Genomic DNA, 25,020 nt, shown 5'->3' with positions numbered 1-25,020 from the left:
GTTAAAATTTTGTGTGGAAGTCATGAACAATGAAATGCACTCAAATTATTTATCCTAGGAAGGCCCTACAAATGAAAATGTACAGTTGCGACTTCAGGTGGCACAGATCCCACCTAAGCCAGATTTTTTTAAGCCACATTATACAGATTCATGTTATGTTGCCATTATCCTGCAGGGATGCTTACACGGATTACCTCTTGCTTTTATGTTCATTAAAGGGGTAGGAACTGAGCCCCCCTGGTTTGATTAACTAAGTTGGGTAAACAGCTCTGATTTACATCAAGATCCTGTAGCACTGGGGATTAATGCTGGTGAGGTTAGCTTCTTTATATGTTATGTTAGCTTCTTTATAGCAAGTCGCAAATTTGCAAGACTTTATTAAGAATAGGCCTGTGTACCAACTGACAGCTATTCTAAAATGAAAAGATAACCTGTTACTAGTCATTTTCAGTAAGGCTTCATATCCTTTGCATAAAACATTTCATATCCTATGGAAAGAGTACCATGACAGTTAACGGGGTAGTTCAGATAGGCATTCTCTTAAACGACTCTTGCTGTGAAGGAATCTTCAGCAACATTGAGATTAATCTCCTAGAACTGTCTGCACTGACTGGTTGAGAATAAACATAAAGAATGAGCATGATAAAGGGTTGATATGTAATTTACATTAGGGTTCCATGGCACTGATAAAATAATTACTTTATTTTCCTCTTCCTCCTTATAGCATGCAGTTTTGTACCGAGGAACATTCAAAATGTGTATTTTATGACTTGGACCGATTTAGTGCAGAATTGCAAAAGTTTCTAAATGGGAAGAATGATAGAGAAGTGAAAAATGAAAAAATAATCTTGTCATTTTAAATTTGCTCCTCTTTAACTATAAAGGTAGCAGACTATAACAGTTTACATCTAACTAATTTATAATACAAAGAGGTTTCAAGAGTTATACTGAAAAGAGCTTTTGTGTGAAAACACCATAGGATAGGGTTGGGTTATATCAAATAAAATAGTGTGCAGTGACGTTGGCTTTGGGAGTGGCATTTCTAATTGGTAGTTAAATGCATAAGAATATGATAAAGTTTCAAGTAACTACATGTGATCAGCCACTGTCTTTATTACCATGCATTAGGTAATAAGGTTTTTTTTTTGTACTGCCTACTTTTTATAATTTTCCTGTCAATTGTGGTGCACTTCTCCAAAATACACAAGAATCTCCCAGTGCAAATAAGATAGAGGATTTGAGAAACTTCTTTAGCAATGTCTACTTATGGAAGTAAGGGTTCTGATAATCTTTATTACATATAGAATGGCTGATTTTTACATTTTCAGTTTAAAAGTGCAAAATGTCATAGCTTCACTGCATGTGTTTTTAAATAAAAAATGGAACATACATGATGTCAAAAAATGTGTTATTGAAAGTCCTGCTTAAGAATAAAATTAGATAGTCCTAAAGGGTCTTAAGGCCCATAGCAGCTAGTTGGACACTGGTTCGCTCATTCCCAGACTTTTAATTTGTGTTCCCTCTTTACCCCTGCCTGTACCACACCTCCACTTGCCCAGAGTCAGGGATGAAAGGGGGGACACAGAGGAGTAATGAGCTGAGATTGGAGCCACAGATGAGGACGGAGCTTCATCTGGGTGCTAGGACCATAATTCATTGCGGGAGCCTCAGCTGGGAGCTGGAGCAGCAGCTGGGGGTGGGAGAGGAGCTAGCAGCAGGGGTCAGGAGCAAAGCAAGTATTACCTCCCCATGGGGTCTGAACTCTTCCCCAGCTATGCTGCCCTGAACTTCCTCAGATGGGGACCTTTGCTTTGCTTAATATGCTCCATTTCTGTTGATGTTCTTCCTGAATCTGCTTGAGTCCCATCTGTTTAAAAAATAGTTTTTAAAAATGTTTTTCTCACAGGATCTTGTACAGATATAGTTTATTTAATTAAATAATGCTTTTAAAATATAGACAAATGAAGAATATTAAGAAATATGGACTGTATGAATAAGCAAATTAAAGCAAGATTTATAATGACCTGGTTATAAAATTCTCACATTGGTGGCTTAAATGCTCAGTATGTTTTCCACTTCTTTGTCTGATTGTAGTGTAAAGACTCCTATTGATTCAGTGGACATTGGAGATAGGGTCCTTAAATAATCACAGTACTATTGGATACTTTAGGCATTGAAGGGCTATTTTCTGTACTCCTTGTTTTGCAGTTTACAGCTTTTAAGTACATTAAACTTCTATATAGATGATTTCTTTTAAGAGTGCAAATTTGTAATACTTTTTTGTTCCTTGGTCCTTTCACCTTCCACTCAAGAGTAACTATCCAAAGTAGTAGTACTTACTGGAAGTTTGGCATATGGGGAATATTTTTGTGTGCCATTGTGCACATATTTTAATATAATGGTCTTTTTCCTGTTATCTGAAATTAACTTCCTGTTTCTTAACATATAGAATACAGAAACTTTACTTGATATTTCATTTTTCAGAATGAAGCATTTTATGTTAATTTCATGTTTTCTTTTACTGATCTCAGATACTTCCGTGATGCAGAATGAAAATTATATATATATATAAACATATATATAGATTTGTATTAAAAAAAATCAGTTTTAAATTCTGTGTAATGTTGTACCTCTCTTTTACATTACAGGTCTATCAAACGGTTTTGGAGATGGAAGTAAAGAGAGAGAGTTAGATGATGCTCCAGGAAGAAAAATTGAACCTCGTCGCCGCTGTGCATCTGAATCTAGCATATCCTCCAGTAATAGCCTTTTATGTAATTCAAGGTAAAAATTGACTATTTTTGCCTTTTCAGAATATTTTGAGTGTAACTAAAGAACTGTGATCACGTACCAGCAGACTAAAAAGTGTGCCCTAAAACTAGTGCAATAACAAATACATATCTGGTTTAAAAATATTTTTTAAATTGTCATCTTTAGGTTTCAAAATTAACACAACATTGAGGTAAATGGGGCAGTTCACATCTTTTGGAATCATTTCAGGTTTTCTGAAAAATCGGAACGTCAGCACTGCCTCTATTTACACTAAGTTCATGTTTTGTAGGTTAACACAACCATTTGGGCTAGAAACTCTCCCCCTGCCCACCTTTTAAAGAAGACGTAAGTTCTGGAGCCCAATTCTGCAGCATGAGGTCAATTACACAGTAAATTTCCCTGGCCATAAAATGAAGGAGTAATTCATGCAATGACCATAGTATTTAATTGTATTTCTTGAAATGATATGTTCATATGAATCCACTCTCATTTCTCAACCTTTCTCCTTTTCTCTTTTTAAGACTTTCTGAATTAGAGTTAAGAAATGAAAAGGCAATTGGGCTGCACCCATGTTAATACAGGTTGTACCGCCAAAAACCGACATTCTCTGGTCTGACATGCATCGTCCAGCGGGACCACAGATGCTCCTGGGCCAGACAGCTAGGAGCCTACGGGCAGAAGGGCTATCTGGGGCCGGGGTAATAGGGTCAGCAGCCCAGTGGGGGCAGTTTAACACTGGAGCTGGAGTCCTGTAGCAGTCTCTAACAGCACGGGGATGGGCCAAAATCCCCCAGCAGCACAGATTGGCATATGGCTAGCACCCCACTGCAGTCCCTGGGAGTTTGGGGCTGTGATCAGAGCTCTGCGGCAGCATGGGAGTAGAGTCCCCCCGCAGCTTCCTGGAGCATGTGGCTGGGGCACTGCAGCAACCCCAAGGAGTGTGAGGATGGACTTGAGCCCCACAGCTGCACAGGGCCAGGGCCAGAGCCCCGCAGCTGCCCCCAGAAGCACAGAGCTGGAGCTGGAGTGTCTGCTGCCCAGAAAGCTGGCAGAAGCTAGGCAAGCAGCCCAGCCAGGTTGGGGATGGGAGAGGGCGAGGCAGGATGCCTGCTAGGGCAGCCTGCCAACAGCAGGCGATGGGCTTGGAAGTTGGTGGCAGGAGACCTCTCCTGGTCTGACAGATTCTCTTGTTCAGGAATGGTCACATCCTGATGGTGCCAGACCAGGGAGATCCAACCTGTAGTCTATGTCCTGAAGTGGGTGGAATGGGTTTACATATGTCTTCACTTGAGTCTGCTTGCTTGAAAGTTCCAAATTTGCTTAGTAGTGATGCATATTTCCCATGAATGGAAGAACCAGAGTTGCTTTAATAAGTAACTGTTTTTCTCTTGTGTACTCTTAAGTCCAAAATCAATATTGGACTACAGAAGAGGATAGCATTAATATGTTTGACTCAAGATTTGATTTGCATAGGAAAATTTCACATTGCATTCCTTGAACAAGAGTAGTAAGTTGTGGGTGCAATTCTGAATAATTTCTGGTCAAATAGCTTAAATGTTTCATGTGAAAATACAGGCGTGCACAACATTTATTCATGGGAAAATATTTTCCCATATAAGGAAAAATTTGTAAAATGGAAGTCCTGCACTTTGAATGCATAAGAAATCTAGAAAATAAGCTTTTTCTCCTTTGACAGAAGAAAACTTTCAGACCTTTTCAATAATATATAAAGAAACAGGATTTTTTTAAAAGGCTTTTTTTCTTTACCTGTCAGTTGTAAGTGATGTTTTTTAACCACCTGAAAGTAGATGTGCATTTCAGAATGATTACCATGTTTTCTTTTGTTTCACTTAAATGTTTCATTTAAAAAAGCAAACACACCATATTCTGATGATATTTTCCCAGTTTAACCAATGATGTAGCGAAATATTTAGTGGAGGCATATGACAATTTTTTACTGTTTCACTGAAATGTATTCCAGTGATTTCAAATATATTTCTTCTAGTTCAATGATGTTTCTAAACATCACTTTTTAGAATGATGGAAAAGGAACTTTTATCTAGTCAGATCTTCTTTTGCATGTCAATGCAAGTAGAGTCAATCAATTTGTTCTTGTTGCCTTGCTATACCAAAAGAAAAACAATTGATGTGGTTTTACTCTGGGTGCAACTTTATTATTAGATATTGAGGACTACCTTGAGATAAAAGTGTACAGTGCTGGTAACTCCATGATCACTCCGTATGTACCTGAAAGGCTTCTGCTAGCCCCTTCCATTTCATCTGTGTCTCCAGTCAGCCTATTACTGGGATTTTACTATCCCCTCCCGGTCCCCCTTTCCACCCCTCCCCCCGCAGAAAGAAAGTTAAGGTGGGCTGTAAGGAAGGGGAAGGGAATTGGCTCTCCTTCCATGCTAGTCATAGGACCCTCAAATTCCCCCTTCCTTTTAATAAACACCTCCTTTTAAAATTCTTTGCCAAGCCATTTATCTGATCATTGTACTCTATAGAGAAGAGATACGTACACTGGAAATTTATATAATGAGTTACGGCATCATAGCCTAATTCCTGTTCCTACTAACCACAATAAAATCTTTCCTGAACCCAGAAGGTGAGGAAGGTGATAACACCCCTACTTTACCTCAGCCAATTTGGTGGTTTGGAAAAATTATTTCCCAGCCCATCAATAAATGAGTAGCTAGTGTGATGCTCAAAGCAGGTCCTGAGCAAACCTGGTACTTTGATGCCAAGAGGTACAGTGGGTGCTGCTCTGCCTGGTCTAGGGAAAAGGGTCTTCTTCCCAGGGTGAGTGGAGGGCTTGCCCTTTTCAAGTCTCCAGCTCCTCCCGTCTCTGGAGGATAAGTCAGCATCTCCATGCTGGCCCACTCCTTTTTTGTAACTGCCTCTGAGCCACTCTCCCACCTTCTGTCTGCCCGTAAAGTGTTATTCCCTTTCCTCTGACAAGCCAGACAGTGGCCCTCCTTGCGTAAGATGGGTCCATTCATTCTGTGAAAATGAGTAATTTTTGTAGTGACATATGAGTACTATATTTTAAATTACAAAGATTTTGATGGGAGTGAAGGAGAGTGAGCATGCAAGTTTCCCAGCAACATTTAATATGTTAATTTAATACCTTTGCAGTTTTAGTTTGCCAAAGTGTGGTAAAGGCAAACCAGCACTTATACGAAGACACACCTTGGAAGACCGAAGTGAATTGATATCATGCATTGAAAATGGAAACTACGCAAAAGCAGCAAGAATTGCAGCTGGTAACTCTAATAATTGCATTCTAAAAGATTATATTATTCTACATATTATAAGTATGTATTTTGCCGAGATACTTAGGGCTAAATTCTGACATCCTTATTTGCATTATTTAGTTTCTTACTCAACAAGTAACCTGTTGATTTTACTGGAGAAGTCATGGTTTAATAATCTGACCAAATAAATTACAAATTTTGTTTTGGAAAATTTTAATGTTTTTTAATTTTTTTAAAAGAAATTAAGAGCAACAGCTGATAAAATCTGGTTTTGCTTTATTCATGCAAGTAATCTCTGAAGTAAATAAGGCTACTGAAGTAATGCAAGCAGAGTTCGGTTCACAATCTACTATTGTATTCTGTCATCAGGCATATTAAATATTTAGTGCATAATTAAAGTATCAATGTATGTATCTATCTCTTTGTGCTTATTTTTATATAAATTTGTGTGTCATGGTTAAAACCATATAAATATGGGAAGTGAAAGTACAGAATTAAACACTAGGTCTAAGTAATTCACCATTACTGTAATTATTTATTTGGAAAATTTAAAGGCATTTGCTATACTTGAGGGCAAGTATACATGTATGAATGGTGTTTCATACATATTAGTATTATATAGATTTATACTTTCAACAGATTGATGCCAAACAAAGTAATAACTCAGTAGACTGAGGAAATAATAGGTCTGGTCATAGCATAAACATCTAACAAGTATAATAGGTTGTGAAAAATGGTTGAATGTTTTGTTCTTGATCAGTTTCCTTATTTTTCATGTTATTGCATGGTTTATTGTTTCCTTCCCATCTCTTCCACCCTCAACCCCACAGCTTTTCTATTTCAACAGCTATTAGTCAGTAATTTTACATTTTGTTTTTCTATTTTGAGTTGTTTCTTTCATTTGCTTTCTTTTGTTAACACCCAACTCTGAGTTGTATGTTGCTTGCTCCTCCTTCTGTCTCTACTCTGATGAACTGGTGAGCTGTGCTGAAATAACTCACAGGCAAGTGCCATTTAATAGAACCAGAAGAAATACAGTATTTATTGCTGCACTTTCTCTGACATGAGGTAATTTCAGCATCTTTTGCTGATCAGTTTTTTTGGTGTCTTAGGGAAATGCAATAGAGAGGGAGATGTAGTGAAATGTCCTGTTTCCATCCAATGAGCCACAACAAAAGTTAACTCTGAGGCCACAGTTTGGTTACCTATTGTATGCTACAGTTCAGTACAAAAAAAGTTAACACACAACTTTCATAATTGAAGAGTGAGATTTTCAAAAGTGACCAGCAATTTTGAGCTGTCTAGATTTTTGGCCAAAACTGCCGTGTCTTTCCGGTCCTGATTTTTTTCAATGTGATTGTGCTCTGCTTTTTCTGAAAATGGGACACCTTTAAGGCATCTCAAGTTGGACATCCAGTACCACTTGTGAAAATGCTAATCTTAAATGCATAAAATAGAAGTAAAGGCTCACACAGAAACCTTAATAGAGGCAAAGTGTATTTGGTATATTTTTTGAATAGCTTATGCTGTTTTAACGGTTTCAGAACTGCCAAGAGTACTTACTACACATGGAATAAAACAATCCCAAGGCACAACCTCAACAACCTTAGCACAGTATTTTGAAATGTTGCAATTTTCTACTGCATATCTTTTTATATTGATTTATATCTGTAATCATAATAAAATGTAATGAATTTCAGTGTATTCACAATGCACACATTGATGATGGAAATAGGTAATGGACCCAATTAAAGTGCATTCTGATTCTAGAAATTTTATCAAATTTGATAGTATCTCCCACTTGTGTACAGGGTTAACTGATAAGCCTGGCCTCATCGGTTAACCCACATGGTTACACACAACTGCCTTCCCCCCTCTGCCTAGCATGCTGTGCTGCCACTTTGAAATGCACAAGAGCCCCTGCTGGGAATTTTTGTACATTTTAAAGCTGGGATGCCCGCATTCTACATCAGTATTCATCTGCTTTAACCATCCTTCCTCTCCTTTGCAGTCCTCTGTATCATTTGCTATATGCCTTACATACCAGCTGATCCTGGGGTCTGTGGAAATGCCGTGCTGGAACCAGTTCGGGAGTCCCCAGCAGACCCCAGGCTCTGCGCGCGGCAGTGACACACAGCTGATCCTGGGATTAGCTTTGCAGCGCTTCCCCTTTGAACGCCACTTCAGCGTTTCAAAGGGGCAGCCGCACAGTGGATACCCAGATCAGCTGTGCAGCGCTGTCCCTTTCAAACACCAAGGTAGTGTTTCCAGTGGGGGCTCTTGTACATTTCAAAGGAGGAATGCAGAAGTTCCTGTCGAGTAATCAATGGAAATTCCATCAACTGCTCGACTAATAAACTAACATCCTTAATCTGTTACTTAACATCCTTAATCTGTACATATTAGGGGGAGGAAACCTGACACAGATGTATTTCATTTCATTTTCCTTGTCCAGTCATGCCTCCAAACCGAGTTCCTCTGGGTAGTGTTCCTCAGATGCATTTGAGGAGCAGTGGGTGCTATCACAGGCTCTCTGCCCAATGTTCCATTCCAGTTATCTGATTTTTTTCCATGTGACACTTTCACTTCCATCCCTGTTTTATCATTTGTTGTCCTCAAGAAAAATAGCCAGTGATAGCTCAGGTCCCCATCACTCCTTTCTGCTAAGGTATCTAAATATTGGCAGGTATCTAGCTATGGGCAGGCTTAGGCACATAATTTTTCTGGAACCACAGTAGTGCACCATCTTACTTCTTCAGATGTCCGATGTACAACAGCTGCTGTCCATGCATTTTGTATAGCATCCCAGTCACCAAAGTATATATAAGTGCTATTATAAGAAGTAGTATTCATGAGACTTTACTGTTGGTTATATCCTGTGAATTTTCTCAGAGGAATACTTACCACATTACTCCACATATATGCAATAAGAGCATATACATATTCTTAGCTTTAAATCAATTTATTTTCTTTTACGTTGACTTTGCAGTTGAGAGAAATGTGAGTTTCTTTACTGTTTTCCTTATGTTAGCTTGTTCTAAGAAAAGACCTCGTACTGTTTTTCTCATAAGCGTAATAGATTTAGTCTCGTGTAACTTTCAGTTAGGCTATAAAATATTGCCAGTTTTTGTGTCTAAAAGATATATTTTGTTACAAGTATGTATTTAAATATATCTAGGTCCTGTATCTGTAGTATTTAGGATCCTAATGAAGCTCAAGATGGGAGTAAGAGGAGAGCAGTAGAGAATCTACTTAAACCAGTTTATCTGTTGATCATGTTGGAAATGACTGACAATTTTGTTAGATTTGAGATCTTGCCAAAATTATTCTCTAGTAATTAGCACAATTATTTCCATAACTAACCTCTTGAAAGAGTAGCGTATGTTCTCATCAGAGCCCTAAGATGTATGGCTATCCTTATTGTTCTCGTGACTTATGTACTGAAGAATACTGTATGACTTTGACAAAGTATGTTAATATTGCATAACATTTTCTTAATTTTTTTCCTGTTTCTCAAAAAAATCTGCATATGAAGAACATAAATGAGAAGATTTTTTCTTTTCTCTGAAGGATCAATTGTTTAGTATTAAAAAGCAGGATTTTGCCATCAGAAATAAATCAGTTTATTGCAATCAAAGGCTGAGCCAAAGCCAGTTGAAGTCAATGATGAGACTGCTATTGACTTCAGTGGGCTTTGGATCAAGACTTTTTAAAACTGCCTGAAAAACTGGCCTTGGGCTCTGCTTTTTTTGCTTACATTGATGTTGCAATAAATCATATTGTGTTGTGTTCCGAGAGCTTTAAAGCTTCTGACATCTTGATCATGATGTGATGATGAGTAGGTGGCATCAAGGTTATCAGTATGGCCAGTACTGAGTGCTTTTACAAAGTTAGTTCCCAAATAAGTAGCCCGTCTTTTTGGAAGTGCTGAGTGCCAACATCTCTGAAAATGAAGTTAAATTGATTTAGATGCCCTCATTTGAAAACTTTGTCCAAGAAAGTATATCAGAATACTATTAGAACTATTCTATTCTAAAAGTGTATATTACCCTCTGACTTTCTACAGCATCTCCTGGGTAATACTTACACTCAGAAAATAAACTAAGTCCCTAGGAATTTTGTAACAATCTTCTTAATTTGTACTGGATGATAAGCATGTTAAACATGTTTTAATGAGAAACAGCCATTTCAGATCCTCCTTAGAATGTCAAAAGATTCTCCTGCTAAGTATTGCCCTAATACCTGAAATTGAAAATGACTGACTGATTTCTCTAACTTTTTTTGTGCTCTTATCAAGACTTTCACCCATTAGAGTCTGAACCATCCCGGGAGGTCTGAGTTTCTTAATTTCCTGGTTCTGAGTCGCAACCTACTTTCCCACATAAAAATAAGATTCAGAACCCATCAGAAGAATCTTTGTCACTAGCTCCCTACTCCCTGTTCACACACTCATTCCTGAAGATCTTTGAGACCCATCTTCTCTCTGATCTGTGTCTGCCTTATGCCCTGCAGTCAGTCAGTCTTTATCCTTTCTTCCAGTGGTGATTGCCAGGGAAATGGAGGGGAACTGAGAGAACCAGATGGAGGTAGCTTTAGTCAGCCTCAAATGTGTATTGTGCTGCCTGCAGGGGAGAAGGAAGCACTGCAGCAACTTTATATTATCTTGTAGCCTGTACTGGGCTTTGGTGGTAGAGAGGAGAGCTTTGACAGTTGCCTTAAGGAAAGGCAAGAAAAACACAAGGGATCAATGGAGGATGAAAAGAGCTGAGGAGAGGAACAGCAGAAGGGTTCTGCTCCCAGGTTCATTGTCTTGTAAATCAAAAGGCTAGTATTCCATGTACACGGCAGAACCATGGTCATAAGTCATCAGATGCCAACCATTCTTCTCATTAAATCTCCCCCTGTTGATTTGAAGATCCAAAGTTGTAGATCACAAAAACAATAAACATGATGGATGTCATTGGGCAAGTAACTATGTCCAAGGTTGTGAGAAATAACTAGTGATTTTTGGGTGCCCTGTTCAGAACAAACTAAATGGGTCTGATTATCAGAATGTGTTTGGCACATACCTTCTGAAAACATGGCCCTTTAAGACAGAGGCGCACCTATAATTACTAGTCAGCTTTGAAAATCTTGGCCTTTATTCTTTTGTCTTTTAGTTAATCTGTCTGTAAAATATTAGTACCCTGTAGAAATCTTGTGAGTCGTACGATTTTAGCGTACTTTAATATCTTTGGGTGAAAGGTGCGGTGTGGGTGCAGTGTATTAACAATAATAATTACGGTGAGATAGGAGTTGGTAAAATGACCCATAGTGAAGAGTTGCAGAGGGAAAATCCAAGCTCTGAATCTTTACACTGCTAATCATTAATTATGATTTTTTTCCCTAGAAGTTGGACATAGTAGTATGTGGATTTCAACTGATGCTGCAACATCTGTTCTTGAGCCTCTAAAAGTAGTGTGGGCCAAATGCAGTGGATATCCTTCCTATCCAGCACTGGTGAGTGTACAACATACCCACCAGTATTACTCTGAAACTTCATTATTTCACTGTTTCCAAATGCCGTATATAAACAGACCTATAAGATCTAATGAAGAGTTGAGTAAAAGAGTTGAATTTTCAGTTTACCTTATAATATTTTTCATGAAACTTCAGTACTTGGAGATTGTAGAGTGTCAGACAGTGAGCCCTTGAGCTAATAGTCACTACACATGCATCAAATAGGATTCAGAATATCTGTCTTGTAAAAAAGATAGATCCAGTAGTGTCTTCTGTACAAGAGAATGTTGTATTGTTTATAAGAAGGCAAATTGGAGTTAATGTCAGATTGACTTTTTCATGAGTATAGGAGCCTGTATGCTGTCTTCTGTTGCAAAACAAATGTAAGGAAATGCTGTTTCTGTAGCTCCCTTGGCCTATACAAAACACACCACGTAACCCTTGGATCTGCCAAGAGTAGTATAGGCTCAATTAAAACATGCAAAATTATGGAGCAGATAGAGGAAACTTTTCAGTCCCATTTCACACAGCTTTGAGAATAAGTTAATTCTATTACATTAATAATGTTAGAGCAGTGGTCTCCAACCTTTTTACACCCAAGATCACTTTTTAAGTCTCAGAACTGGCGAAGATCTACTACCCCGCCCCTTCCTTGAAGCTCCGCCTACATTTCATGAGGAAATCTAATGTAAATGTACTGCGAAGGTGCGCAGTTCAGAGAGGGCTCAAGAGCTACTCTTAGCGCCCCTGAGATCTACCGGTAGATCGCGATCTACTGGTTGGTAACCATGGCGTTAGAGGGATAATTCAGAGAGAAAACACTATTTCCTGCAGTGAGTAGCTAATCTCTGGCATTCAGTATTGTGATAAATTGTTCAAATACTTTTAAAAGTTAGTCTTTTAATATAGGGTAGATAATTTTATGACTGACTGTTCATAGTAGGTTCATGCCAGGAAATAATATCTAACTCTCATGATGCCTTGTGTTTGCTGAGCATCTCCTGCAGCCAGGAAGGAATTTCTTTCTCAACCTCCATGTGCAGCATTGCAGGATTAACTAGTTGCATTTTGGGTGAGGTTTTTTTGCCTTCCTCTGAAGCATCAAGTGTTGACCATTACCAAAGACAGAGTGTACTAGACTTGATAACAGATGAGCTGAACAGGCATCATAAATCAATGGCCAAATTTTTCAAATGCAACTAGTTATTTTTGAGTCAAATTTGCATCAGTTTTCGGGTGCCCAACCTGAGAGATCTTTTAAAGTAGCCTAATTTTCAGAAATTGTCAAATCACCCACATTTTGAAAATTAGGCCTCCCAATATAGGTGTTTCAGTTGGACACCAAAAGTTGAGGCATCAAATATCACTAAATTGTTTTTAAAAATCTTGGTCCATGTTTCTAAACTTTTATTTGTGAATATGTCAACTGTATTTTGATGCTCTGAATTAAGAGTAGTGACCTCTACGGGCCTTTCTATATGCAGCATTGCATCAGTTTAAGTTATGATATGATTTTAAACTGGTTTAATTGTAACAGGTAGAAAATGTACAATCTTATTTTGCTTTAAAGCAGATTAATTTCAGTGTAGCTTAAATTATTTAGGAACACTAAACGAAAAAAAGGTTTAAGGTTGTTTAATTAAATCAGTACAAATTTATATGTAGACAAGGCTTGAATTTATACACATTGGCTGTTTGGTTTGTACAATATTTTCCCAGTTAAATACATTAATAATAAGGAAACCTTTAATTATTAGTGAACACAGATTTTTTTTTAAAAAATTAGGAAATGTCTTTTTTTCCATTTTTTAGATTATTGACCCTAAGATGCCTCGTGTTGCCGGCCATCACAATGGTGTTACAATACCAGTGCCACCTCTAGATGTATTGAAAATTGGAGAACAAATGCAGACCAAATCTGATGAGAGGCTTTTCTTAGTTTTGTTTTTTGACAATAAAAGAAGTTGGTATGTATAGTTATTTAATTAAATATAAGAAACATCTAGTTTAATGCGCTGATTTATAATCCAAAGCAGTAAACCGTATTTTAATTTTAAAAGAAAGTTGAAACACCATTCTCTCCCCATATATAAACTGAAATGTGTATTTAATGTTGAGCATTTCTGAATCTGCTAAAAGGTACTAAGGCCAGTTTTGAAGAATAATATGACAATAAACTGGACACTATACTTCCTTAGTATAGGTTTGGGATCAGAACAGTTATTGTTTTGATATTGACATATTAAAATTATTCCTTTAATTGCAAAACCTGCTTTGAAGGAGGATAAAGTCTACATTCCTGTGTATAACTCCCTTTTCTTTTCCTTAGTGGATCCTATTCTATTCCACTAAGGGTTACATGCATGCGCCCAGAGCTTCTCAAAGTAGTATTGCTCGGCATTCCACTCATGAACACTTGCAATCTTTCGTAGTTTGCCTGAGGGCGGGGTGGACTGGCTGCATTTCCAGTTCCTTCTCACTGCTACATGGTCCAGATTGGAGCTTCTACGGACCTCATTCTTAGTGCTGCTTTTTCAGAAACAACCTTGTTTTTGTTCATAGTTTGGTTTTTATTTGTTGTATTTTGGTAATTTCTAGACATTCTTATAATTAAGGACTTGGAAAGCCCCTTTGGCATTTTTTTCCTGCCAGAGAATTTACCCCCATAACCACAATGTCTGTGTATTGGATTATGCCAAAGATGCCATGATGCAAAATCTCTGCTTCCTGCCCACACTCCTTTTCCATCAGCAATGAACGTCAGTGCTATTTTTACTGTTAGAGAGAAGCTCAAAGTGCTTCCACATATAATATCTGCCTTTCCTTCTCTACCCGTACACAGGAAGGCCAAGTTTTTCTTCTTAAGAAACAATTCATGAGATAGCCATAGTCTGTGAATTGGATCCTGGCTGGTGAAGCACCCTTTTACACTGGCCTAAGCAATCAAAAACCACTTTCCGTATAGCAGAGCCTCCTTCCAGATATGCTGGTACCAGTGCTACAGATATGAGCCCTAGAAACACACACACAAACTTGGAAATAAGTCCTTCTCTAAATCCAAGAAGGACACTGCTCCTTCTATGAGTTCTGGACATGGAGGTGCTTTGTGCTCCAAAATGCACAAGATTAATAAGAGGCCACGTGACTTACCAAATCCACTGGTACTAGCATTGGATTGGCATGCCTCTCCTGCCTCAGCTTTGCTGGCTTCATCTGATTCATTGGTTCCAAGACAAGTGCCTTAACCAGTTCCAATCCCATAATTAGTCCAGTACCATTGACTCCTGGGAGAAGTGATGCTCCATGTCAGGGCTCTCGCAACTAGATGGAATGTGGGCCTATTCTATGAGAGCGCAACAGTCAAACACATCCGCACTTCATGTTGTGCTACATATGTGCAAACATATGTAAGATACATGTTTCTGTGATGGACATCTAATTCAGTGCAGCAGTCCTCCAGTCTATGGTTCTGCCATCTTCCTTGAACCCTCCTTTTATCTAGGTATTTGTCAATCACCCTCAGTAGAGTTACAGTAGGTACCATCACTCCAAGAAGATATTACTTACCTGTGGCAGGAGGTTCTTTGAGATATCATGCCTATCTATTCCAATTCGCCTGTGCTATGGATCTTCTATAGGACTGCGATTGAGAAGAAACTGCAGAACTTCATGGAAAACCACAAGGCAATACAAGGTCACATGTGCAAACCGCTGAGCACTACTATTTTGAAAACCTCTGGCTCTAGGCACGTGTATAACCCTCAGTTGAATATGGCTAGGGACTATGCATCTCAGACCCCAGTTATAGGTAAATGACCTCCATTTTCACTACAAACTTGTCCTTTTTTCCTTCAGTTTTTCCATCTTTGTAGATAAGTAACTCTACTTCTCCAACTTAATTGAATCCCATACCCAGCCACCCAGTAATTCCACCAATTTTTCACCACTTTTTAGTCATTCCACAAATCCTCGTCTCCTCCTGCCTCAACCTTTCTGTTCTCACAGGGTCTAGCCAATCTTTTTAAAAAATATGGAGTGACCTTGCCCCCTCTTTTCCACTCAGCTGCCCTCCATCTTTCTCCCTGTCAGACACAGAAGTTTCTTATCTACTCTAACCCCTCTGCTTATCCCATTGACTTCATTCCATTCTTCAGTACTCCCTGAATCACACTAGAGATGTGAACGACTAGTCGACTATCTAATAAGCAAGTGCTTACCGGATAGTCGACACACTAGTCGACTAGTTGCTTCCCTCTTCCCCCTCTTCTGCCTCTATCAGAGGCAGCAAGGGGGAGGGGGAAAGAGGAGGGAGTGCTTCAAAGCAGTAGCACCATGTGGAGCCCAGAGTCAGCTGGGGACTCCCCTTGCTCACTCCAGGCTCCATGTGGCACTGTGGCTTTGAAACACATCAGGGAGCACAGGACCAGCAGTGGACTGCTCTGGGGCTATTGCTACACTTCAAAGGCAGAGATGCCCTTATCGACTAATTGAACAGTCAATGCAAATTGAATCAACTATTCGATTAGCCAATTAATCTAAATTTAACATCCCTATATCACACTTATCCTCTGCTTTTCTCTTGTGCTTAAATGTTCGCTCTCTTCTGGCTCTTCCCTCTAACAATGCAAGCATGCTTTTATCTTTCCCAATTAAAAAAAAAAAAAAAAACAACTTGACCCTACTTGCCTCTTTTATTATGATCCTGTTTCCATTCTCTTTTTTGTTTCTGAGCTCATTAAAACACTATTTTTAATCATTCTCTAGAGTTCCTCTCCTCCAGTTCCATCCTAGACCCTTTCCATCCTCAGCAGTCCAGTGTGAAACCACTCTTGCCAAAGTTTCTCACTTCTTTCTCACTAAAGCATAGAACCACTATTCTATCCTAATCCTCCATGATGTGGCAGGTGCCTTCAAAACCATCAACTGTGTGTTTTTTAAATCTTGTCCTTCCATGGCTTCTCTGACTGTCCTCCCCTTGTTCTTGTCCTATCTTTCAATTCTTCCTTGAGCAATACTTCCATGTATCATCTCTGACCAATCCGATTAGCTTTTATGATGAGGTAACTGGCTCTGTGGACATGGGGAAGTCGGTGGATGTAATATACCTTGACTTTAGCAAAGCTATTGATACAGTCTCCCACAATATTCTTGCCTGCAAATGAGGGAAGTATGGGTTGGATAAATGGACTGTAAGGTGGTTAGAAAGCTGGCGAACTTGTAGAGCCCAATGGCAGAAGAATCCTAAGCATTGTTACAGGCTGGGGACCAACTGGCTAAGTAGCAGTTCTGCAGAAAAGGACCGGGGGATTACAGTGGATGAGACCTTGATGACCTCCTGAGGTCTCTTCCAACCCTATGATTATATGATCACCTTCTCCTCCTCCTCCTAATTTTCTGTGCAGGTGCCTGAGGACACTGTGTTTGATCCCCTTCACTTTTACCGCTATACCTAATATCTGAGGGTATGTCTAGACTATATCCCTCTTAGACATGCCGATATTGCAAATGAAGTGGGGATTTAAATCTCTCGTGGTTCATTTGAATAAAAATGGCCGCTGCATTTTTCCGAGTCAGCAGTTTGTCGGCAAAAAGTGGCTATCAAGACAGGGATCAGGCAACAAAGAAAGTCTTTGTCGGCCGATCCTGTAAACCTCATTTTACGAGGCATAAGGGATCGGCCGACAGCGGCTTTCTTTGTCATCCGATACCCGTCTTGACAGCCGGTTTTTGCTGACAAACAGCTGACTTGGCAAAACGCAGTGGCCATTTTTATTCAAATGAAGCATGGAAAATTTAAATCCCTGCTTCATTTGCAATGTCAGTATGTCTAATTTACATGCCTCTGGTGACAGAGGGATGTAGTCTAGACATACCTTGAGCAGTCTAAATTGCAAACACAAATTCAGCTACTATTTCTAGGTCACAGATTTTGTAACTCTGTTCTCCAGATCCATCTCCTGCAGAATTAAAATCTTGGCCTTTCTCACTGAAATCTCCTTTTGGATGTCTAGCTACAAACTGAAGCTCAGCATGGCTAAAATAGAGTTCTTAATCTTTCCTCCTTAAACCTCCCTTATTTACCTCTTCTCTTGATCACTGTGGACATCACCAACATCCTGCATGTAATTCAGGCCCATAACCTGGACATCATCTTTGACCCAAACCTCTCTGTAGGTCTTTGTGTTTGTGTCTAAATCTTGTGGCTTCTTTCTGAATAATGTATCTAAGATACAGCACCACTTCACAACTAAAACTCTTAGAATCATAGAATACTAGGACTGGAAGGGACCTTGAGAGGTCATCGAGTCCAGTCCCCTGCCCTCATGGCAGGACCTAGTACTGTTTAGACCATCTCTGATAGACATTTATCTAACCTACTCTTAAATATCTCCAGAGATGGAGATTCCACAACCTCCCTAGGCAATTTATTCCAGTGTTTAACTACCCTGACAGGAACTTTTTCTTAATGTACAACCTAAACCTCCCTTGCTGCACTTTAAGCCCATTGCTTCTTGTTCTATCCTCACAGACCACGAAGAACAATTTTTCTCCCTCCTTTTTGTGACACACTTTTAGATACCCGAAAGCTGCTATCATGTCCCCTCTCAATCTTCTCTTTTCCAAACTAAACAAGCCCAATTCTTTCAGTCTTCCTTCATAGGTCATGTTTTCTAGACCTTTAATCATTCTTGTTGCTCTTCTCTGAACCTTCTCCAATTTCTCCACATCTTTCTTGAAATGGAATTGGACACAATACTCCAACTGAGGCCTAATCAGCGCAGAGTAGAGCAGAAGAATGACTTCTTGTGTCTTGCGCACAACACACCTGTTAATGCGAGCTTTCATCATTTTGCATATCAAGTACTGTAACATCATTTTCTCTGGCTTTCACAAATGCAGTTTTGTCCCATTGGTACCCCTTCATAAAACTTCTGCAAAGGCTACTTTCCTAGCCTCTCACTTTGACAATATTGCCTCTTTTTGCATACCTGCACTGACTCCCCATTCTTTATGAAGGCAGATGTACGCTGTTCATTTTCAAGGTACTTCATAGCCTGTCCCCATTCTTTCATTATTAGGGTGTTGACCCTTGCATCTTTTTGGCCTATGGTTTCAACCTCCATTTCAAACAAGCATCTTCATGCTTTATCTTGCATTTGAGAAGTGCTCCTCATGAACACCTGCAAAGTTCATTCTTCAAATCCTTCTTTAGAACTCTCATTTTCTTTGCCTACAGTAGCCTTGACAATGGCTAGATTGCTGGTATATTGAGGTGGCTGTCTATCTTGCTGACTAATATTGTCTCATTACCTTGTACTCCCATGTTTGTCTTTCTATATTCATCTGTTGTTCCTCATGTTCTACTTAGATTATATGATTTCTGGGGTAGGCACCATCTCTGTTCTATTTGTGCAGCACTTAGCACAATAGTGCCCTGTTCTATTACTAGGGGCTCCTAGGTACTACAGCAATACTGAATAATAATCACTTAACAAAAATTCTTCATTAAAGGATGCTACTTAATTTGATTCATTTTCAGTTTTAAAAGGGCTCCCTCATCTTACAAGTTTGAGCAGTTTAACTCTTCAGAAGCATAACTTTCTGCCACCCCTTACTATAAAACATACAGATTGTTTTGAAATAAAGTAATTTCAATATAATTTCATATTTACCTAGTGAGAATATCTTCCCAGTATCTAAGCCAAAGAAAACTGGGATGACTAAAATGAACACCTCTTTCTAAAGAACTAAAAGTACTTATTTATTTTATGTAAACAGAGATCCTTCTTGTATTTGTAAGTCTGTAGTTCAGAGTTCTTTATTTTTGCAACTGTTAATGTTATAGCCTTAACTATTGTACCTAGTAGGACTGGATGAACTTCTGACTTTTTCAGCTTCAGCAGGAGACAATGAGACATCCATTTCAGAATATTTTAGCCTTGTATTTAGGTTGCTTGCCTGCCAAGGGGGGCCCAAATTTGAATTCTGTCTCACCATCAGGAAAAGAGAGTAGAACCTTGGTTTCCCACATTCCAGGTCAGTGCCCTAACCATTGGGCAAGACTACAAGGAAGGTAGTGTTACCTCTAGTCCCCTCCTCTTAGAGCTGTTATTGAAAGATGCATCTGTTTCCCCACACATACACCAAAACTATTTTTCAAGGTCTTGAATAGCATTGATTTATTTTAAACAACCTGGATCAAGACATTTCTATCTAATGTAGAACAGTGAGCCACAAATTCTCTATCCTAGATAGTGAATTGGTTGTATTAAAATGTAGGGTAAATGCAGAATGCTATACTGAGTATACTTTCACTGACTACGGAATTCCCCACTGGAGACCAGAACTAACACTATTTAAGAGTGTGGAATAACCCAATTTTTGGAAAAAAATCGTTGTCCAATAATAGAAATTGAAAAATGATAACTTTAAAAAAATTCTCCTGGTAAAACAGCTGAAACTAGTGGTGACAGACTCCATTACTACCTAATCTAAGCATGAGTTGTATTAATAGCTAGGTATGATTTTGCATCATCATGACACCTATTAAAGTCATTATTCTCTATTAATTACAATCCTGTGGTGCATGTTAGATTTGTAAAACTTGCTTGTTCAACAGAATGATGCTACTTTATTTCTTTAACCCTCCACATTAGAAACACAGGTGTTCAATCTTTGGTAAGAGTTTTGCTATTGGATTTTTTTAAGAGAAGTTGTTTTGACACCCTTCATGAGGGCTACACTAACTTTTATGTAGTGCTTCTATGTAAAGATAATTCTGTTAATCTGTGCTTTATTTAACCTAAAATTTATTTTATCTTGTTACAGGCAATGGCTTCCAAAATCCAAAATGATCCCCTTGGGGATTGATGAGACCATTGACAAACTAAAAATGATGGAAGGTCGAAACTCAAGCATTCGTAAAGCTGTGAGAATTGCCTTTGATCGTGCTATGACTCATTTAAGTAGAGTCCATGGAGAGCCAGTCAGTGACTTCAGTGATATTGACTAACGAAGGTGCTACCAAGGCAAGAAACAAACCACACATAGACTTGAACTTTATTAATAACCTCTTCATCTAAAAGAATGTATTGAAAATACAACTCCTTAATCATTGATTCAGTGGCTGAGTTCTGCAAACTTCAAACAGTTGAGCAGTTTTTCTAGATCACCATTGCCATGTAGATTAATGATTTTATCATCGTGTTGTGGTTTGGAGGATTTTCCACTAAATCTGTTAAAATGTCTTGTTCATAGTGTTCATAAATTGTACATATATGTATATTCAACACTTAACTTATTCTGATTTTAGAGGTAGCTCTTTAATTCCCTTTTTTAATTTTGATGGGGAGGGCGTAGGTTTTCATTTCCATGGTTTTTACATGTATTAATAAAAAAGTAAAGTACATAGGCGCCATCTTCCAGCTCAAGGTGCCTAGTTAATCTTATAGCCTAATATCAAAATAACATCAAAGATATGTTTGACTAAATCATATATTATACAATATGGTGCTGCTTGTATCATTTTTCTTTGATCTGTAGCTTTTGAAAGACTTGTGAATGTTTAATTTTGTGTAAAATCATTGCTCTTTGCACAAAGTACCACATATTTAAGGTTGATGTAAATTTACAATAACAAATGTGTATTTTAAGAAAGGAAATTACATTATTTTGGAGGGTACTTTGTGAGAAGGGCATCAAGAGTAAAATGCTATGTACATCACTTGCAAATCACCAAAAAATACTCCATTATTGCCCAAAATAACTTTTTTAGATTTTTTTTTAATTTTGTTTTAAACAAACTTGGCTTAAAGCCAGTGAGCACATTTTTTCAAAACCATCCCATGTATCTCCCATAGATTTTATTTTTTCATATATGTGCCTCCCTGTTTTATTTATTGTAGAAAATGTATTAATTTGCTTTATAACGAGAAATAAATTTGACAAAATATATTGATATGCATTTTTATACAGGCACGTCAGAAGACAACTTGCTTTGGGAGAAAAATGTATTGGAAATTGTATAAAATGACTTGATGGCTTGTGTGTAATTTGATTTTTTGTAATTTGTATGCCTTTTGTTTCCAATGAGGGGATTTATGTAACTTTTAATTTAGAACACTTTGGTAGCAATAGAAACTTTGGATACATTTTTGTATGGTACATGTGATGTATATAGAATTAGTACTTTATTTTTATTTTTAAGAAGTAAAGCATTATGTATGGGTGAGGGTAAAGAAGGAAAGGGGGTTTCCAGAACTGCATTTTTTATATTAAAAATAAAGTCAAGATATTGATTGTTGTAGCTACTTTATTCCTACGTTCACTGAAATACTGAATTTGTAACAATGAAAATGGCAAGGTATGTTTGCAATGTGATTTATAATGACTCCATTATTTATAAATGCACTGTACTGCGTTGAACTCTTTTTTGCAGTGATATCTTAAATACTGTACCAACTTATATAATATGCAACACCAAATAATGCATATGAATGCACAAAGTATTTATGCCCATCTTTTTTTATAATGGATTAGTGAATACAGAAAAACCAATACTTTTTAAGCCTTTTTTTTTTAAAAAAAAAATCATTGAATAGCATTCTGCATTATTAAACTTGCTTGGATCTTTATTTTAAAGGGACAGTCAATTACTTTTTAAATACTTTCCGATGTTTTTATTCTCTATGGTTTGTAATATCCCCTTAGAAACTTGAAATAAACATTTTCTCAACTGATAATTTTGTCCTGCATTTGGCCCATGTGGAATCTTGATTTAGTGTCCATTCTCTAAGATGTAAATTGGATTGTTAAGGAGTAGTGACCATGTAATTAACTTAATCCCTTTCTGGCTATTTTATAAAGAGGGTATAAGGCCAGAAGGAATCCTGTGCTCATCTAGACTGACCTACATATCACAAGGCCCAGAACTTACCTGAAGGTATTCCTATGTGAATTAGAACACTACTTTAAAAATCCAATCTTGATTTCAAATGGCCTATGATAGAGAAGACAACACAATCTTTGTGAAATTGTTCATTCTGGAAAGAACTGTCCTATATGTATTTTGGTCAGAGAGCTCTGGAATGCCAAAGACTGTTCATGTTGGAATTAAAATCACCATGCCAGCAATGTTCTATGTTCAGAAAAAGGACAAATTCTTGCTTTCTCTTCAGGGATCCCTCACTATGTGGAACTAGACCTTGCTTAAAGAAGTTGCTTGAGGTTTCATTTCCTCAGGGAATGAACAGCAATAGGGCCTCAAGATTGGTCCTTAGTTGATGGACCATATCTTCTCCTGTCCTTCTAACCGATATCTTCTCCATATCACTGTCCTATTCCCCTCACCCACCCAAAAACCACTTTCTGCTTCTGGCGAAAGACCACAGTGGTAATAGACACATGATCACAGACTGAGAAATGTTCATGAATTGGTATACTCTCCATTTCACCAGATTAGGTTTAGGAGAGAAGGAGATATCGATGTATGTAAATCTATGTTGTAAATTTAAGATTGTTAGCTCAATTTAGGTTTGTAACGAGAACATTTGCATGGGAACCAGATATTGTACATTTTAGAGTATTACCCGAACTAGGTATTGTAATGTAGGCCAGTTTTGGCCTATTGTTGATTCAGGACTTGTTCGGGGTTAGTTGCATCTCCTGTCTTCTAGGCTGACATTTATACATTTAAAGAATTCCTAACCATCTCGGAAAAATATCTTACTCCCCCTGAAATTATCTCTGACCATATATCAAAAGTAACCAAATTAGTCACCCAGGTAGGTAGTGGAGCAAAGCCCATTGCATTCACAGACATGCAATTAAATCAATCTGCTCTACTGTGTTTTACTGAGACACTGTTTGTACTATATACTGGAACACTCATAGAATAGGAATCTATAACTCCCCTGAAGAAAAAATAATTGACCGCTGAAGAGATATCATTTGCTCCTTGTTTCTTCTTAGTTTGATTTTTATAGACAAGTATGGTGGGATGGCAGAGTTCGACCTTGGTTTGTCAGTCTGGTATTTCTCCTATTTAAAAAAAAAAGTTTACAGTGGAATGGCTCAGGACCTGCTTGATTGTCATGATCTATGGCCTAGACTTAATCAGAATTAAATTTGTCCAATATGTGAGGCAAAATAACTACAGAGTTGTAATTTATTGCAGCTAGGCATTTTTAGAGAATCAGTTACAGGTAGGTAGTTTTTATTCTTCCACACAATATATTCACCATTCGGTGTCTCTTGTTTTTATTGCTAAAATCCACTTTTTGTCTGCTTTACTGTTGCTATTGCATAACACTTTAACAGCTGTTTTATGAAAGTTTTCTTTTTTGTTGATTGTAATTTTGTGTTTTTACTCAAGAGGGAGCAATATACTTAGGTCATCAGCAGATTAAGAAATATATTTGAATATTTTCTTTTTAAACTTTCACTGCTATGAACATACTCAGTTTCTGTGCTTGCATTATTTCATCTCTTGAAATGTTTGTAGTCTGTTTTAAAATAGCTTTTTAAAAAGGTGGTTTTTTTTCCAGCAAGTGATCAGTTTTGGAGAAATTGTTTTAAATTTTCTGCTGACTTACAAATGGACCTTTTTTCCATATCCGCTTCCATGTCACATGGAGAGCTGACTTTCAAGATTTCATTCCCTTCATCATGCATGTTCCTTTTACTTTATATATTGTTCTGTTTTCAGTGTTGCAGTTGTGTTGATCCAAGGATCTTAGAACCAAGTTGGGTGAAGTAATAAGCAAGTTTATGGTTTACTAATCTATGATGCACTCACCACCCCTTCTTACAGGGTATACTGCTCACCATCTCTTTTTGTCCTATGACTTCAGAGCTATTAGAGGTCACTTAACATAGAGGTGAGCAATAAAAAAAAGGCAGCCTGCTACAGTTAGTCCTTAGCGGTCTGCCACAACTATGTGTACTTGCGCTTCTGTAGATATTGGACGATCACAGCTCGCATTGGCCGCAAATTGCCATGCGTGGCCAATGTGAGTGGCAGGAAGTGGTGTGGACCGGGACGCTGCTTCCTGCTGCTTGCATTGGCTACAAATGGCAATTCACGGCCAACAAGTGTTGTGAATGTCTGATACCTGCAGAGGAGCAGGTAAACATAGAGGTGGAGGCCTGCCAGGGATATTAACTCTGTGGACTGGATCCAGCCTGAAGGCCAGAGTTTGCCCACCCTTGACTTAACACAAATTGTAAAGAGACTATTTAATGTGATCTACTTATGCTAAGCAATATTTTCTCACCTTGGATTTAGCTGTGACACTCTCAGTATTTTTGCCAGACCTAAAGAAAAGCTTTGTGTTGCACAAAAGTTTGTCGTCTTGTCAAACAAAGTTTTATCTAATAAATAAACCTGAGCTACTTGATTTCTCCCAATATTTTCCAGCTGCCAGTTCCTTTTTAGACAGACTACTGAGTTGATTTTATAATCTTAAAAATAGTGCAATACACCTATTCATTT

At 38.1% G+C, this 25,020-nt stretch overlaps 1 protein-coding gene across 4 annotated transcripts in view; it reads left to right on the top strand.

The window, feature by feature from the left end:
- Nucleotides 1-21,827, top strand: part of BRD1 (bromodomain containing 1) — a 104,644-nt gene extending 82,817 nt beyond the window's left edge. For 3 of the 4 annotated variants that reach the window (XM_075927836.2, XM_075927827.2, XM_025182856.2), the window contains 5 exons: nucleotides 2,649-2,784; nucleotides 5,911-6,038; nucleotides 11,419-11,528; nucleotides 13,341-13,495; nucleotides 20,358-21,827. In XM_075927836.2, coding sequence (XP_075783951.1) covers nucleotides 2,649-2,784; nucleotides 5,911-6,038; nucleotides 11,419-11,528; nucleotides 13,341-13,495; nucleotides 20,358-20,541 — 713 coding nt within the window. In that variant the 3' untranslated portion in view covers nucleotides 20,542-21,827. Of the gene's footprint in view, nucleotides 1-2,648; nucleotides 2,786-5,910; nucleotides 6,039-11,418; nucleotides 11,529-13,340; nucleotides 13,496-20,357 lie in introns of those variants that run through there. The other variant, XR_012903594.2, reaches the window with a different exon arrangement.
- The last annotated feature ends 3,193 nt before the right edge of the window (nucleotides 21,828-25,020 follow it).

The sequence above is a fragment of the Pelodiscus sinensis genome, chromosome 1, assembly GCF_052426305.1.
Source record: "Pelodiscus sinensis isolate ZL-2025 chromosome 1, ASM5242630v1, whole genome shotgun sequence".
Taxonomy (NCBI): Eukaryota; Metazoa; Chordata; order Testudines; family Trionychidae; genus Pelodiscus; species Pelodiscus sinensis.
The sequence above is the reverse complement of the archived record's forward strand: the minus strand, read 5'-3'. Positions and strand labels throughout refer to the sequence as shown.